General features: G+C 46.7%; 1 protein-coding gene across 1 annotated transcript in view; it reads right to left on the reverse strand.

The window, feature by feature from the left end:
- Window positions 1–17,765, reverse strand: part of NID2 (nidogen 2) — a 108,155-nt gene that overhangs the window by 12,932 nt on the left and 77,458 nt on the right. The window contains exons 16-18 of the mRNA XM_033952897.1: window positions 17,016–17,145; window positions 13,241–13,412; window positions 11,567–11,724 (exon numbers count right to left, since the gene is read on the reverse strand). Coding sequence (XP_033808788.1) covers window positions 11,567–11,724; window positions 13,241–13,412; window positions 17,016–17,145 — 460 coding nt within the window. The remainder of the gene's footprint in view (window positions 1–11,566; window positions 11,725–13,240; window positions 13,413–17,015; window positions 17,146–17,765) is intronic.

Consider the following 17,765-nt stretch of genomic DNA (forward strand, 5'->3'; position numbering starts at 1 on the left):
TTTAAAATGGCACCATTTCAATGTGCTATTTTATTGCTTTTAGTTTTTGCAGCTCGTTCTATGTGAACCTACATGAACCGGGTAAGTTCATCTGTTTCTTTTTCCTCCCCGTGGGTTCCCAAGCTTTATTGTTGTGGTTTTTGGTGCTAGTTTTGGCTTCATATTGCAGTTTTCTGGTTCTGGTGTTTATGTCCTCCGGACCCAGTAAGGTTCTTTTTGTTTTATAGTACTTTTCTAGCCCAATGTAGCTCTGAATTTGCGTTCTTATTCGGAGTTAAGTTTCATGAGTTTTCTAAAGGACAGTGGATATTTTTATGCATATTTCTAGGTCTTTTAAAATACACTAGACCTTTTTCACACGAAATATTTTTTAAGCTCTAGTACTTTGCGCTTAATCCCACGGGGTAAGATTCATGTATGAGCAAGCTTGCCCTTATTTAATCACTACCTATTCAAGGTTGGCTATGTGCTCTCCACATACATATTTTTATGTATGCCATATACATTCTTATCCCACTGTTTATGCACTACCTTTTGCTCCATGATGGTTTTATATTCTTTTATATATTCTTCACACATCTCGTATTGGTCTTTATCCCAGGACAAGCAGGCAGCATATTCTCTACATGTGGGTGACGTCATCCACGGAGCCCCGACGCGGACAGCTTTTCAAGCAAACTTGATTGAAGATTTCAAGTTTGCTAGTGCTGCACCACGCATGTGTGTGCCTTCCTGATCCACTAGAGGGCGCATCCCCTCCTCATGGTCCTCAGTTCTTAGTTTTCCGCGGAGCCAGAAAGCCCTGTCTCTCTTCTCTGCGTTCTTCTAAGTGCCTTTCTAGCACCGCGGCTTCTTTATTTTGTTAGGGAGTCGCTGTGCGTTGTTGATTATCGTGTATTTTCTTTGTTTCAAAAAAAAAAAAAATTAAAAAAAAAGGATTTTTTCTTGTGATTCCACCGGCAGGCCCTTCTCGGGCTTCAGCCATGCTGCTAGACCTCGTTTGGCTGCAGATGTGTTTCTTTTTCCCTGGCCTCTCTCTGGGCTCACCTCGTATGAGCTGAATGGCCGGGACCCAATTTCCTTCGATCGGATCGATCCCCGGTAAGTATTTATTTCTTTCTAGGTGTGTTACCTCGGTAACGCCGCCGGCTGAGTCTCAGGCATTCCGGGCATCGCGTGCAGTCGGGCCTGCCTCTCGGAGACCTTCGAAGCGTGCCTCCTTTCATGGGAATACTCTTCTTGAGGTTGCCCTCATGGAGTGCACTGCTGCACCTTCATTACCAGTTTCATTGGTACGGTGCCGACTTCTGAACGACTTCGGTGGTCCTCGTCCTCGACTGGGGCTTTGTGCCTCGATGTCGACTGAGGCTTGGTGCCTCGACATTGACTGAGGCTTTGTGCCTCGACGTCGACTGAGGCTTGGTGCCTCGACGTCGACTGAGGCTTGGTGCCTCGACGTCGACTGAGGCTTGGTGCCTCGACGTCGCCTGAGGCTTCGTGCCGTGTCGTCGGCTGGGGTTTTGTGCCTCGACGTCGCCGGGGGCTTTGTGCCTCGCCATCGCCTGGGATCGACTGGGGCGTTCTCAACTGGGGCTTTGTGCCTCAAGGTCGACGGGGGCTTTGTGCCTTGCCGTCGCCTGGAGTTTGGTGCCTCGTCATCGCCTGGGGCGTTGGCCTCGACGGCGCCTGGGGCTTTGTGCCTCGCCCTCAACTGTGGCTTTGTGCCTCGCTGTCTATCGGGCTTTGTGCCTCGACGTCGACTCGGGCTTTGTGCCTCACCGTCCTCCGAGACGTGTGCCTCGGCGTCGACGGGGGCTTGGTGCCTCGGCGTCGACGGAGGCTTGGTGCCTCGGCGTCGACTGCAGCTTTGTGCCTCGCCGTCGCCGGAGGCTTTGTGCCTCGACGTCGCCGGAGGCTTTGTGCCTCGACGTCGACTGGGGCTTTGTGCCTCGACGTCGCCTGGGGCTTCGTGCCTCGACGTCGACTGGGGTTTTGTGCCTCGACGTCGCCGGGGGCTTTGTGCCTCGCCATCGCCTGGGATCGACTGGGGCGTTCTCAACTGGGGCTTTGTGCCTCAAGGTCGACGGGGGCTTTGTGCCTTGCCGTCGCCTGGAGTTTGGTGCCTCGTCATCGCCTGGGGCGTTGTGCCTCGACGGCGCCTGGGGCTTTGTGCCTCGCCCTCAACTGTGGCTTTGTGCCTCGCTGTCTATCGGGCTTTGTGCCTCGACGTCGACTCGGGCTTTGTGCCTCACCGTCCTCCGAGACGTGTGCCTCGGCGTCGACGGGGGCTTGGTGCCTCGGCGTCGACGGAGGCTTGGTGCCTCGGCGTCGACTGCAGCTTTGTGCCTCGCCGTCGCCGGAGGCTTTGTGCCTCGACGTCGCCGGAGGCTTTGTGCCTCGACGTCGACTGGGGCTTTGTGCCTCGACGTCGACTGGGGCTTTGTGCCTCGACGTCGACTGGGGCTTTGTGCCTCGACGTCGGCTGGGGCTTTGTGCCTCGACGTCGGCTGGGGCTTTGTGCCTCGACGTCGGCTGGGGCTTTGTGCCTCGACGTCGACTGGGGCTATGTGCCTCGACGTCGACTGAGGCTTGGTGCATCACCGTCAATTGAGGCTTGGTGCCTCGCCATCGACTGGGGCTTTGTGCCTCGCCGTCGACTGGGACTTTGTGCCTCGCCGTCGACTGGGACTTTGTGCCTCGCCGTCGGCTGGGACTTTGTGCCTCGCCGTCGGCTGGGGCTTCGTGCCTCGACGTCGACTAGGTGCTTCGCGCCTCGACGTCGCTTGGGGCTTTGTGCCTCGACGTCGCTTGGGGCTTTGTGCCTCGACGTCGTCTGGGGCTTTGTGCCTGGACATCGACTGTGGCTTGTTGCCTCGGCGTCACCTTGGACTTGGTGCCTCGATGTCGACTGTGGTTTGGTATCTCGCCACCGCCTGGGGCCTTGTGCTCGATGTAGACTGCGGCTTTGTGCCTCGACGTCGTCTGAGGCTTTGTGCTTCGATGTTCTGCCTCGACGTCGACTGTGGCTTGGCGGATGCTTTGTACCTTCGACATTGGCTGCGGCCGTGTACTCCGCGTCGCCTGACGCTTGTGCTTCGACGTCGCCTGAGGCTTGTCCCTTCCCGTCGACTGTGGCTGGGGGCCTCATCGTCGGCTGGAGCTCTGTGCCTCGTTGTTGACCGTGGCTTCGTGCCTCGCGGTCGACCGGGGCTTTGTGGCTGGACGTCGTCTGGGGCTTTGTGCCCCTTGGTTGACGATGGCCTGGTGCCTCGACGTCACCTGTGGCTTGGTGCCGCGATGTCGCTGGGGGGCTTTATACCTCAGCATTGGCTGAGGCTTGGACCTCGGCGTAGACTGCGGTTTTGTGCCCCGTTATAGACGGGGACTCTGGGCCTCGACGTCTCCGGCTCCTATTTGGGAGGGTTCCCCGCTTTCTCTCGGTGCATTCCGGGCGGAAGTGCTGGAATCTTGTAGTATGGAGTTTGGTCTCCTGGAGGAGACTCTCTCCCTGCTCGGGCTCTATTGCTCCCGCCAGGCGTCGTCTCGCTTGGCGCAGAGTGTGGATGGGGATCCGAACCTCCAGGATCATCTCGCCATTTTACTTGCATGAGTACTACGTTTCTTGAACCTCTCTTGCGGCGGACACTAACCGCCTCTCAGAACGCGACCGGTCCTTCGCCTATCTGGACGCCTGCAGATGAATCCCTTCTGCCTTGGCTCCTTCTCCGGCGGGGCCCTCCGGATACCTTTCCTGTGTTATCTCGGCCTCTTTTGCAGCGTCCGTAATAGCTGCAGCAGCGCCGGGTTATGGTCCAGCTGCCGGCTTCGGCGGCTCCTGGCCGTCCTTTGGACTATTCTCGCATAGCCTTTGGACTGCTCTCCTTCTGGGGATTCCTCCCCTCCCTTCAGGAGGGGTGTCTCCTTCGGGTCTATGCACCGTGGGGGGGGGGGGGGTAGCCTCGCCTCTGTTGGTTGGGCGTTCCCATCTGCCCATCTGAGTCTTGTCCGGGAGCTGTTCGGCTTCTGTCCGCCCCAGTCTCGGGAGTCCGTCGGGGCGGACTTGAACCCGGTTTGTTTGCGCTCCTTCTTGTCTCGGCCTCGGGGGAGGCCCTTGTTTATTTATGCCGGGAGGTGGCCCCTCTGTCCTCGGTCCACCTCCGGTCTTTTCGGCGCTGCCTCGGCAGGCCTCCCGTCTGCACCTGAGTCAGCTGGTGTTTCAGCGGTCTTCGGTCTCGGCTGAGCCGATGTTGATCCCTTTGGGACCATGGGCTTCACGGTTCAGGTCCCGCTGTTCGCCTGGTTTCCTCTTCGTGTTCCCCACTGGACCCGAGAGTCTTAGTGGTGGCAGGATCAGGATCTGGCTTCCCAGCACATTGCGGTGCCTCCCTCCTTGAAACGCTTCATTGGGGGGTCACCTCGTCGTATCAGAAGATTCTGACGATGGACTCCTCTGCATAGGCTTAGAGGCCCGCCTCAGGGTCTTTGGTCGAGAGCGAACCGTCGCTGCCACATCAGCCGGCTGGAGCGCCGGGCCATTTCCACTGCCGTGGTGGATTTTCGCTCTGGGCCGCAGGATTGCAGGGTCCTGGTGCGTAAAGACGTCCAGGTGGCGATGTATTCTGTGACCCAACCAGGGGGTACAGGTTCCCTGTCGCTTTGCAGGGAAACCCTTCGTTATTGGTAGGGGACGTTATGCCGCAACCTCTTTCTTCGGGTGGTGTATTTCCAGGGCGATCAACGTTGTTTGGTGGACGCGTTGGGTCGCTTTTCGGCCGCATGAATGGTTGCTCCATTCTCAGACTCTGCGGCAGGTAGTTGTTCGGTGGGGAACTCCACAGGGGGTTCTGTTCTGTTTGCCCCTCATTCACTGGTTGCCTCGATAATGCTCGCGGATGTTCTCCCGGGTTCGCCTCGAGGCGGATGCTTTCTTCTCGATTGGACGGGCAGGTTCCTCTATGCGTTCCCTCCCTTTCCTCTGATTCTCCGGTCTTTGGTTCACCTCCTGTCAGTCTGTGCCACCATGATCTTGATGGCTCCTCTGTGGCCCCGGCAGCCGTGGTTCTCCCTTCTCCCTGCTCAGTGTCAAGGAGCCTCTGCTTCTACCTATGTTTCCTTCTCTGCTGTCTCAGTGTTGAGGTTTTCTGTTACATCCCAATCTGCAGTCTCCACACTTATCAGCTTGGTTCCTCACCACGTGCTTCCCTCTTTCTGTTTCTCTCAGTCGGTAGGAATGTTCTCTAGGCCTCGCGGAAGAGCTCCACTCGACAATGCTATTCCCAGAAATGGCCCAGACTTGCTGCGTGGTGTGCTGAGCACCACATGGATCCGCTGTCTGCCTCCTTGCCTTCAGTGCTGGATTATCTGTTCCACTTGTCTCAATCAGGTCTCGAATCGATATCTCTTCGAGTCCACCTCTGTGCGTTTCCTGCCTTCTTTGACCGCTTAATGGGCTGCTATTCTCCGTCCATCCGACGGTTTCCCGCTTTATGATGGGTCTCTTCAATGTTCATCCTCCGTCAAGTCCCCTCCGGTGGGTTGGGATCTTATTGTGGTCATGGCGCCATTTGTGAAACCTCAGTTTGAACCCATTGCTGAGGCTCTACTTCCCCTGGCGGGTGGTATTCCTGGTTGGTCTCACGTCTGTTCGTAGAGTCTGTGAGCTGCTAGCTCTGGTTGCGGACCCGTCTTTTGCTGTATTTCATCATGACACAGTGGTCCGGCGTACTCATCCCAAGTTCTTGCCTAGGTGATTTCGGACTTTCATCTCACTCATTCCATTGTTCTTCCGGTCTTTTTTCCGCAGCCCGCTCGCCCCCGGGCGAGGGGTGCTTCACACTCTGGTTTGTATGAGGGCGTTAGCCTTTTCCCTGCATCCTACTGAGCCTCATCGGACGGCTCCTCCACTGTTTATCTCTTTCGATCCTCGTCCGTGGGGTCGCCCTGTTTCCAAGCGCACCTTATCCAACTGGTTGGCTGCTTGTTTTTCCTTCTGCTACGCTCGGGCTGGTCTCTCGCTGCACGTTCAGGTCATGGGACATTATGTCCGAGAGCTGGCGGCGTCTGTCGTTTTCCTCAGAGCCTTGCATATTGAGGTGCTCTGCGAGCTGCCACTTGGTCTTCGGTTCATACCTTCACCTCTCACTACTGTTTGGACGGTTTTCCCGGTGCGACGGCCATTTTGGCCGGGCGGGGTTCCATGCTCTGTTTTCATAATTGCCAACTTTCCCTCCGTCCCTTTTTGGTTAGCTTGGAGGTCACCCACATGTAGAGAATATGCTGCCTGCTTGTCCTGGGATAAAGCACAGTTACTTACCGTAACAGGTGTTATCCAGGGATAGCAGGCAGATATTCTCGCAACCCTCCCACCTCCCCAAGGTTGGCTTCTTTGCTAGCTATCTGAACTGAGGACCATGAGGAGGGGATGCGCCCTCTAGTGGATCAGGAAGGTACACACATGCGTGGTGCAGCACTAGCAAACTTGAAATCTTCAATCAAGTTTGCTTGAAAAGCTGTCCGCATCGGGGCTCCGTGGATGATGTCACCCACATGTAGAGAATATCTGCCTGCTGTCCCTGGATAACACCTGTTACGGTAAGTAACTGTGCTTTTCATTCATCCCTCCGGCCCCTTTGTTCCCGTTAGTACGGCTTTAACACCATTGTATTCGGCTTATATATGATCTGATCTCATACTGGCAGTGTTCTCCCTAGCGCGTTTTAGCCGGGTGCTCTGCCCGGCTAATTTAGGCGAGCGCCTGGCTGTCAATACATATTTTTATGTATGCCATATACATTCTTATCCCACTGTTTATGCACTACCTTTTGCTCCATGATGGTTTTATATTCTTTTATATATTCTTCACACATCTCGTATCGGTATTTTCATTCATTCCTCCGGCCCCTTTGTTCCCGTTAGTACGGCTTTAACAACATTGTATTCGGCTTATATATGATCTGATCTCATACTGGCAGTGTTCTCCCTAGCGCGTTTTAGCTGGGTGCTCCGCCCGGCTAATTTAGGCGAGCGCCCGGCTGTCATCTCGGCATTGTATCTTTGCCCGGACTGATGCAGCAACATGAAAAGTCATCTGCTATTTTTTTGCACTTGGGTGTGGCTGGCGACTGCTACAAGTAGCAGCTGGCTTCAGGTGGAGGTTGCCACAGGCATGCGCCAGTCAATCAACTGACCCTTAGTGCTGCTCGTCCACGACACGCCATACCGCTTTTCTTGTCCGGTGACCCGCCCTCTTTTGACGCCAGTTCCTGTTTCCAGCAAGGCGGGACTTCTCAGCAGGAGAGAAACTGTGGTATGGGTGAAGGGCTGCTGGAGAAGGAAAGTAGTGGGATCATTCCAGGACAAAAACAGTATCCTCCGCCACCAGGTCCGGGACAAAAACAATCCACCACTGCAAGGTATCTAATGCCACAAGGTCCGGTCCTGCGCGCAGTTTAACTGATCGGTTTTGGCCTTCCGAAGGAAGGAATTGTCGGCGCAGCTTTGTTGGAGTGCTTTTGTCTTGTGCTCAGTTGATGTGCTACCTTGCGGGATAGGTCTAGAGTAGCTAGATGAGGAGAGAAGAGATGACAGGATTCGCAGGCAGGAGAGTCCGGTCCCCGAATGAGTACTGTATCTTGTAATGTTTTCATTTGAAACAGAATATGAAGACCTATTTATTCAGTTTAATTCCTGATACCGTGCCATAAACTCCAGTTGATTTTCAGTTATCCTATAAGTTAGGATTTTCTAAGCTTGTGGCATATTTTCTTGAAAATTTCTATCTTTTGCTTTTTTTTTTTGGGGGGGTGGAGATTGAATGGCTCACAACATTAAAATTTGTTTGTTTTTCTTGGTCTCATCTTCTGTTACTAGCTAAGGAAGGTGCCTAGCTTATATGAATTGAGAGAATGACCTTAGTCCAATTCTGGGGCTTGTAACAAGGACATAGTGAGATATAATGTTACATTGTCAAAGAGAGTGAGAGACACAGAAAGACCTGGAACAAAGGTGGGAGGATTCAAAATGTTAGCAGAAGGAAGATAGAAGGAGAAACCTGAAACAAAGGGGGGGAGGCAGATGTTGAACTTAGGGAAGAGAGAGAAAGACTGCAGAGAGGTGGAAAGATTCTGGACCAAGGAGGGAGGAAGGAAGCAGAGAGAGGCAGAGAAAGACCTGGAAGAAAGGAGAACAAATGCTGGACATGGGGGAGGGGGGTTTGTAAGGGCTGGGGTTGTAAGCAGAAGAAAAACTGAAGCCTGGACAAAGGGGCAGACTGGATGGACCATTTGGTCTTTATCTGTCATCACATTTCTATGACATGAGGCAGGTGCTAGACTATGGGAGGTGCAGACAGAAGAGACAAGAGGTGGGGGTGGGGGGAGACCCTGAGGAAGAACAGAGAGATGCAAAATTATAACAGAGGAGGAAGAGAAAGGGAGATGTTGCCAATAGGGGTGGAGGAGAGAGGAAGAAAAGTTGGACTCAGGGAGGGACAGAGAGAGATTTTGGTTGGGGAAGGGAATGAGATCCGGAGGAGAGGAAGCGTGCAGGAAGCACAAAGTGTTGAACTCTTGGAGAATGAGAGATGGATAGGGAGGGAAGGAGAAATGTCACACTCGGGAGAAGGGAGAGAGGGCAGATAATAAAAAGTTGAACTCGTGGAGAGAGAGATGTTGGTTGGGGGAAGGGAGGGAGAAATGTTGGATGTGGCAATAGAGGGACTAGGAGAGATGCACTCTGGATCTCTCCCCACTCCCTTTGCAGCAAGGGAGGAAATGAGAGAAGAACAGAGAGAGAGAGAGAGAGACATGTTATCAATGAGGGGTGGAGGAGAGAGGAAGAAAAGTTGGACTCATGAAGGCTGGGGAATGGAATGAGGTCCGGAGGAGAGGAAGTGTGCAGGAAGCAGAAAGAAAGAATATTGGATGCACAATCAGAAGGAAGTGCAACCAGAGATTCATGAAATCACCAGACAACAAAGGTAGGAAAAATGATTTTATTTTCAATTTAGTGATCAAAATGCATCCATTTTGAGAATTTATATTTGCTATATTTTGCACTATATTTGTCTATTTTTCTATAGTTGCTACTGAGGTGACATTGCATAATTTAAAGTCATCTGCCTTGACCTCTTTGAAAAATAAAACAAATATAAATGATAATTAACATTTTATCTGCATACAGTGTGCTTTGTGGGGGGGTTTAAAATTTGTGGTTACCATTATGAATTAATAAGAGTAAATTGTGTGTACATAAAAAATGAATGGAAGAAATTTCATTACAATTAGTAAGTACTATTATAATGGGGTTGGGGTCAGGGACGGAGCTTGGGCTGGGGTACTCGGTTGGTATTTCTTAGACTTAGGGGGTACTTGGCTTGAAGAAGTTGAGAAACACTTGTCTAGGTAACTATGGAGTTCATTCAGTAAGGACCCATTTTACAAAGCCACAGTAGCAATTCTCCCATGGCAAATGCATCAAAGTCCATTCAATTCCTATGGGCTTCAGTGCATTTGCTGTGGCAGAATTGCTATCACAGCTTTGTAAAAGGAGCCCTAAGGCAGGAACTACTGTCTCTGTGCTATGTTTTAAAAACCAGATTGCTGGGGGTGCAAAGCATTAACTGATTCAACATGGAGTTTGAAGTTGGTTCAATACCACTCTCTCAAGTACAGTAGTTTTGAAAGAAATGGAAGGTTTGATACTGGTCAGTAGTTATTTGGAATAAGAGGATCTGCATTGCTTTTTTCAAGGGTGGCTTAAATGATACTGGAACACTGCCTAAGTGTCAAACCTTAAAAAAGAAAGTCATATTGAGCATTGGAAAATACAGTAGTAATTAATAACAATTAACTAATAAAAATAGTGCACATTTAATTTTTCCCACCACCAAATTACCCCATCCTGCCCCTCCCCACCAGGCTGGAAAAATTTCTGGGGAGAACACTGTAACTGGTTTTATTTTTATTCCACTTAAGTATTATTTATTATATTTCTTTATATGTCCCACTCACTTTTGCCTTTCTGCAATGTAATGACATCTCTAAACGCTAGTCGTATTGATTATAACTTCAGTTTCTCTCTTTTCCTAACACAGAACTTGTTTTAGCATTTTATTTGGTTGAGACATTATTGTATCTTCCATTGTATGATTTGGTCAGCTTGACTCAGGATCACAGTTTCTTTACATATTTTACTCATTAACTTTTTTTACTTTTTTTGCTATGTAAAAATATATTTATATGATATTCAATTTTTCTATTCACCTTTCAAGATATGTGTTTCCATTAGAAGAGCCATAACATATGAGTTATTTATTCTTTCATCCCAAAATATCCATTTAATATACATTTTTTTATGTCTACTACTATTATTTTGGCTTTTGGGATGTTGTATATGTGTTAAGTGTTCTTAATCATTTTATTTTTAGTTCTTTTGGATTGATTAGTTTTTCCTTGTACTTACTACCATAGTACTATCAGGATATGTATCTTGTCCTGTAATAGTGTCTTTTTCCTTCTCTTCTTGTATAGAGGTTTTTCGTCCCCTTTTTCTTTTCTTCTCTTCACAAGTATGTTTTCATTATCAATCTCACATAATAGTATATGCAGATATTTCATTGGAGCATTTCTCCACTCTTCATTTTTACCTATTACTTTCACTTTCACATGCTTGGTCACATCTTTTACTAACTCCATTTATTTTCAGATATCATCAGTCACCTGTATATCTCTTGGTTTTTGTACCAAACCACCTCAATGCATGGTGCCACTTGCATCCTTAGATATCTCTAGATTCACCAATACACATTACACTTAATTGTTTATACATTTTTCCCGTGCTACCCTATCATTTATAGAACCCCTGAGGAAGACTACCTTGTCGAAACATGGACCATGTTGGGTCCTACGCTTTCAGCGGATTAGGTCCTTAAGGTTTTTATGTAGATTGTTACGTTGACTTTTGGAACTTTTATATCGTCAATAAAATCCATTTCAGGAACATCATCACGCCATCATGGGAATAGATACAACTTTTTTTTGGATTCACTTCATTTGTAATCTTTAAGCTGGTTTGTGGTTAATTGTATTATAGATACAGTAGTGAGTTTGAGTTATATCCCTCTTATGAATGCATAACGTGGGTTTTAGCACTGGCAGCGGTGGTAACTACTCCGGCGCTAAAACCCACGCTATGGGCTCCTTTTACAAAGGCGCACACATGCTAACCACTACTGCCTCCTCTTGAGCAGGCGGTAGTTTTTGGGTTAACGCGTGCGCTAAAAACGCTAGCGCACCTTTTGTAAAAGGAGCTCTATGTGTTTGTAAAAGAGGGGGATAGTTTGTTACCTTTATTTTATTTTGTTTCTTAAATGGCTTCCTCTCTTTTTTACGTAAATTACAGATGGGAGATTGTTTAGCTTGTTTTTAATATTTTCTTTTAAAAAATTTTTTTAACTGGGAAACTTTTTTTTTATTCTGTGTTTGTATATGTGGAAAATTGCAATTAAAAAAAACCAAAACCGAAGAAGTTCCATTAATCAGACATTCAGGTAATAAAGTTACCATACCTGCATCTACCCAGCAGACCTGTTTAGACAAAGGATCAAAGGTTAAGCCATTGGGTAATCCAATTTCATCATTCACCAAAATTCTTCTGTTTGATCCATCTACAAAGGCGGTTTCAATTTTAGGAGCTTCACGATTCCAGTCTGTCCAATACAGGATGCTGCAGGGGGAGTCATAAAAAGGAGGAACCTTAAACAGGGCTCAGCCAGAGTCTTAGCCACAGATTCCACATTAATTATTTCCATGTACAGTAGATTGTAATCTTGTTTGAAGTCATCTTATCAGCCAGACTATATTCAGACCTATCAAATGCCTGGTCACATACTTTTACAAACAATTTAGTACTTTTACTGAATCCAAAAGCAAACTGTCTAATTGTTTTAATCAAAATGGTAGGGTGTCTTAAACTGGTTATAAAATTCTTCAAAAGAAGTATTGACATTTTCAAGTATTCAAAAATCCCTATAATCAAAATAATTTTATCAATAATATTTTTCTCATCAAATTAAAGAGACAAAAAGTGAATCTTTTGCTTAACTGTAAAATGAAAGGTAATAACTATGGTTAACAACTAGCTCTGGATATAATAATGTCAACCTGTGCTTACAAGCTTAGAAATTTACCCTCCCTGTGTCCAACACTGCCAGAAATTTTATACCCCCAAGCTTGCATGACTCTGGAGTTTCTTTTTGAAAGTTTAAACAGCCACCAAAAAAAGTGGGCACTTTGGAAGCAGGTGCAAAAGTACCAGTGGGAAAATGTGTGAGATGGCATAGCAAGGGTGAGAGGTACCCAGGGTGGCGGGGCCCCTCCCTTGCCCTCTTCTTCACCTCCCCACTCTCATCCTTTCCTTCCCCGCCATCTCCTGCCCCTTCCCTTTCCTTGTACCTCTAACATTCCCGGCACGAGCAGAATGCCCAACCTGCTGCTCGTGCCAGTGTCAGCTCTTCATCTGATGTCACATCCGAGGAAGAGCTGACACTGGCATAAGCATCAGGTTGGGGTTGCTGCTCGCGCCGGGAACGTTAAAGAGGTATGGGGGAAGGGGTGTGTGTGCACAGTAGTGGGGGTGCAGGGAAGGAGTGAGGGGGTAGAGAGGAGGATGGGTGCTGGACCCCTCCGCTTACTATGCCACTGCTCATATGTATTTTGCTGCCCTATGCTAACCCTATTCCCAACACTAGCCAGGTGAACTATGTGCATTGTCATCCACTCTGTATACTTTTAGCCACATACACTGGGAGGGAGGGAGGGGGGGTGTAAAAAAGCAAATCCTGGTTTTAAAGGAAGTCTTTTATTGGTCCAGTATGATATTATTTAATAAGGATTCTTCCACAGGCATTGAACCAAGCAATTCCTTTCTGAACAAGGCCCTTATTTCCATTTCAGTATGGATGCACCAGTTGCACAAAATGCCCTTTTAAGTTCTTTGGAACAGAGATACTAAGCTAATAATCACATAAACTATGTACACAAACGTTGCATATAAATTATGAAAGATGTTACTGTACAAGGTTTTGCATGGTTCAGCATCTCCCAATTGCTGCCTCTCGTGTCTCCCACGTTTCTTCAGACCCTGGCCTCTTCACAACAGACTGGCACACAGATTCAAAACCAAACTTAATGCAGCACTCAATAGACCGGACCTTCAGAGAAACAGGAAAGGTGCAGTTTACCCTCTGGAAGAGTCCACGGCGATGGCCCGGGGGTTTACAAGGTCACTATCAAAGAGAACTTTTCGTTCAGAACCATCAAGTTTTGCACTTTCAATTTTGTCAAGCCAACTGTCTGTCCAAAACATCATTCTACGAAGGTAGTCAATAGCAAGCCCTTCTGTGCTCATCAATCCTACAAAAACGACAGGGAGATAAATGGTTGTAGAGAATGAACATTTGATTTACTATAGTCACAGCCTTTCTTGCCTGCTGAAGGTTGGATTCTGTACCATTTGAATAAATTTGTGTATATTTACATCTTTTAATATTCAAATCTTATCTTTCTGACATTTCTTGTATATCGAGTTGATTTATTGTTTGATCCATTTTGAGGGAAAAAGGGATGTTAGAGATGGTTCTGGTAAAAGGGATAGAGAATAGGAAACAAGAAGAAGGGGAAGGAAGCTGAAGGATGGGAGGGGGAAGAGGGAAGATCTCAAGAGGAAGGGAATAGAAAATGGATTTTGGGCAGGAGGGGCAGAGCGACCGAGGGAGAGAGTAGGATAGGGGGGAAATCAGGAACCAGAGGGATGAGATGAGTTAGATTATGAGCCCGCCAGGACAGACAGAGAAAATAAATAAACTGAGTGTCCTCAGGATGGGTCCCAAAGTGAAGGGTTGGGCCAAGAACTAGATGAGTGGAAGATGACAGAGGGTAGTGGTTAATGGAGATCACTCTGTGCCTCAAGGTTCTGTTCTTGGGCCTGTTCTTTTTAACATTTTTATATAACGATATTGCTGCAGGGCTGTCAGGTAAGATTTGCCTCTTTGCGGATGATACCAAAATCTGCAATAGAGTAGACACCCAGGATGGTGTGAATAACATAAAGAAAGACCTGGCAAAGCTTGAAGAATGATCTGAAATTTGGCAGCTAAAATTTAATGCAAAGAAATGCAAGGTCATGCATTTGGGCTGCAAAAATCCGAGGGAACGGTACAGTTTAGGGGGTGAAGAACTTATGTGTACAACAGAAGAGTAGGACTTGGATGTGATGTGATTGTATGTGATGATCTTAAGGTGACCAAACAGGTTGAAAAGCTGATGGCGAAAGCTAGAAGGATGCTAAGGTGCATAGGGAGAGGTATGGCCAGTAGGAAAAAGAAGTTATTAATGTCCCTATATAAGGCTATGGTGATACCTCATTTAGAATGTTGTGTACAATTCTGGAGGCTGCACCTTCTAAAAGATATAAAAAGGATGGAGTTGGTTCAGAGGAAGGCTACTAAATCGGTGCATGGTCTTCGTCATAAGGCATATGGGGAACAGACTTAAAGATCTCAATCTGTATACTTTGGAGGAAAGTTGGGAGAGTGGAGATCAAGATAGAGACATTTAAATACCTACGTGGTGTAAATGCGCATGAGTCTCTTTCATTTGAAAGGAAGCTCTGGAATGAGAGGGCATAGGATGAAGTTAAGAGGTGATGGGCTCAGGAGTAATCTAAGGAAATACTTTTTTTGCAGAAAGGGTGATGGGATGCATGGAACAGTCTCCCCAGTAGAGATGGTGGAGACAGAGACTGTGTCTGATTTCAAGAAAGCCTGGGATAGGAACATGGGATCTCTTAGAGAGAGGAAGAGATAATAGTTACTGCGGATGGGCAGACTGGATGAGTCATTTGGCCTTTATCTGCCATCATGTTTCTATGTTTCTTCTAATATCCAGAATAACCACCTTCACCATCCTGGGTGTCTATTACAGAATTTGGTATCATCCGCAAAGAGGCAAATCTTACCTGACAGCCCTGCAGCAATATCGTTTATAAAAATGTTAAAAAGAATAGGCCCAAGAACATAACCTTGAGGCACACCACTGGTAACATCCATTTCCTCAGAGCGCTCTTTATTGATCACTACCCTCTGTCACCTTCTACTCAACTAATTCTTGACCCAGCCCCTCACTTTGGGACCCATCCCAAGGGCATTCAGTTTATTTATTAGATGTCTGTGGAACACTATCAAAGGCTTTGTTAAAATCTAAATACACCACATCTAGTGCACTCCCTTTATCCAATTCTCTGGTCACCCAGTCAAAGAAATTAATCAGATTTGTCTGACAAGACCTACCTCTAGTGAATCCATGTTGCCTCCGGTCCTGTAATCCACAGGATTCCAGAAACTTCACCATTCTCTGTTTTAAAAGTGTCTCCATTAATTGGCTTACCGCAGAAGTCAGACCTATTGGCCTGTAAATCCCTACTTCTTCCTTATTTCCACTTTTGTGGAGAAGGACCACATCCACCCTTCTCCAGTCCTCCGGTATCACTCCTGACTAGAGACTCATTGAAAAGGTCAGTCAGCGGAGCCACCAGAACTTCCCTAAGTTCTTTCAGCACCCTTGGATGTACACCATCCGGCCCTATCGTTTTGTCTACTTTTATTTTAGCTAGCTCATCATGAATACAACCCTCTGAAAATCGATCAGGGTATATCACTCCTCCATCCCTATTCATGTTTGTCTTCTGTGGTCCCACTCTCGGCACTTCAGCCGTGAACACAAAACAGAAATATTTGTTAAGTAATTCAGCCTTTTCTTTATCAGCTTTTACATATTTCTCTCCTTCACCTTTGAGTCTCACAATGCCACTTTTGCACTTCTTCCTATCACTAATATATCTAAAAAATATCTTGTCTCCCTGTTTTACTGTCAGCTATTTTTTATTCCATTTGCATCTTTGCTTTCCTGACTACACGACCAGCCTTTCTTAACCTTTCCAGATATTTTTGCCTGTCTTCCTCTTTATGTGATCTTTTTTAGTTTATTAAAGCTAACCGCTTATTCCTTACCTTCTCAGCTACTACTTTTGAGAACCAAAGCGGCCTTCTCCTCTTACTTTTATTTACTTGCCTCAGAAAAAGGTTTGTTGCTCTTACAATTACTCCTTTCAGTTTTGCCTACTGTATTTCCACTCCTGTCATGATCAATAAAAGACGGCTCTTGTATTTATCCAAAACAGGCTTTACCTGTAACAACGTACCACAAATTTTGATTTCATAAGATAAAGGAATAGATGATTCAAGAATAATATTTATCTGTCCCCAAATTGACCTCCAAAAATTAAGTAACAGTGGACAAAAATATAACATATGATCCATCCAGGCAACAATTCCTTGACGTAATCCCCTATCTGAACAAAGTTAGTTTTTGCTTTTGAATGAGCCCTCTCTATAGCCATCTTAATATTAAACCATACCATGCAGTGATCACTAGATGCCAGATGATCACCCACTGTAACATCAGAATCACTTTCCCCATTTGTAAGCACTAAGTCCAGTATGACTCAACTGTGTATATGGACAGTGTGACAGACTGCATGATTTAAGGTAGACAATTTACCCAGGTAAATATGCCTTTGAAAACTGTCCTCCCAAAGAAACCTTTTCTTGGATTAAAATAAAAATTGTTCATTAAAATGGAATGAACCTGCAAGCAGCTGGTTTCTCAGGAGTTAATTATGATCTCTGTTTTAGTTGTAGAGATGTTTTCTACTCCTCACAGCGACAAAGCAGAATCCATCTTTCTCAGGCACACAACCAAATATCCCTAGGATGTGTTTTCATGTGTACAGGCCAGCAAGGTTTAATTCAATTTGACTCATGGTCATGTTAGAATTCCAGGAAAAACATTTGAGATTATCTATAGTTTTTTGGCATTTAGACAACAGTTGCTTGACATGAATCCAGCAAAACCATTTCCAGTCAAAAGACTGAAAGTTAACAATAAAGTGCAGTTTACCTGAACTAACAACTGTTTCTGGCTCAGCACCTGGTTCCAGACTTGCTCGGTTGATTGTACGACCAGCAACATCTGTCCAGTAAACCTTTTTTTCCTGGCAATCATAGTCTATTCCCACAACGATTGAACCCTGAAAATAATAATAAAAGTTTTAAGGAAGACGATAAGAAATATATTCCACAAAGCACCACAAGGCTGTCAGTCCAACACACTTCTCTGGATTGCATCTCAGTGGAGGCCAGTGGCCCAGCAGTAGCTAATAACTCAAACTCACTGGAATGGAGCATATTTAAAAAAAAACCCCACAAACTTCTAAAATATGGGCTGTTAATTCTAAGTGAAGCATGTTAGGCTGCCATTCATAGAGTACTGAACCTTACCTTAAATGCCTTTTTTGCTAAAGGGTACTAAGCCCTTAACGCAGGATTAGCATACAAAATCAGGCTACCACACAATGCATTAAAGAGTTTTGTGATATTTTGCTTGTCAGAATGCAGTGATCCACACTTTTTTTAAAAATATATATTTTTGGAGGCGATAAGTGTGTTATGGATAACGCAGAGTTAACACGGGAGCTCCTAATGTCTCCCTACTTTCATGTACCTACATCAAGGGCCTCTTCTACTAAACCGCGCTGGGAGTCACGCTGAATGGCCTGCGCTGCTCCTGTCGCTCATAGGAACTCAATGAGCGTCAGGAGCAGTGCGGGCCATTCAGCGCAGCTCCCCGTGCTAAAACCGCTAGTGCAGT

Source organism: Geotrypetes seraphini, chromosome 7, assembly GCF_902459505.1.
Source record: "Geotrypetes seraphini chromosome 7, aGeoSer1.1, whole genome shotgun sequence".
Taxonomy (NCBI): domain Eukaryota; kingdom Metazoa; phylum Chordata; class Amphibia; order Gymnophiona; family Dermophiidae; genus Geotrypetes; species Geotrypetes seraphini.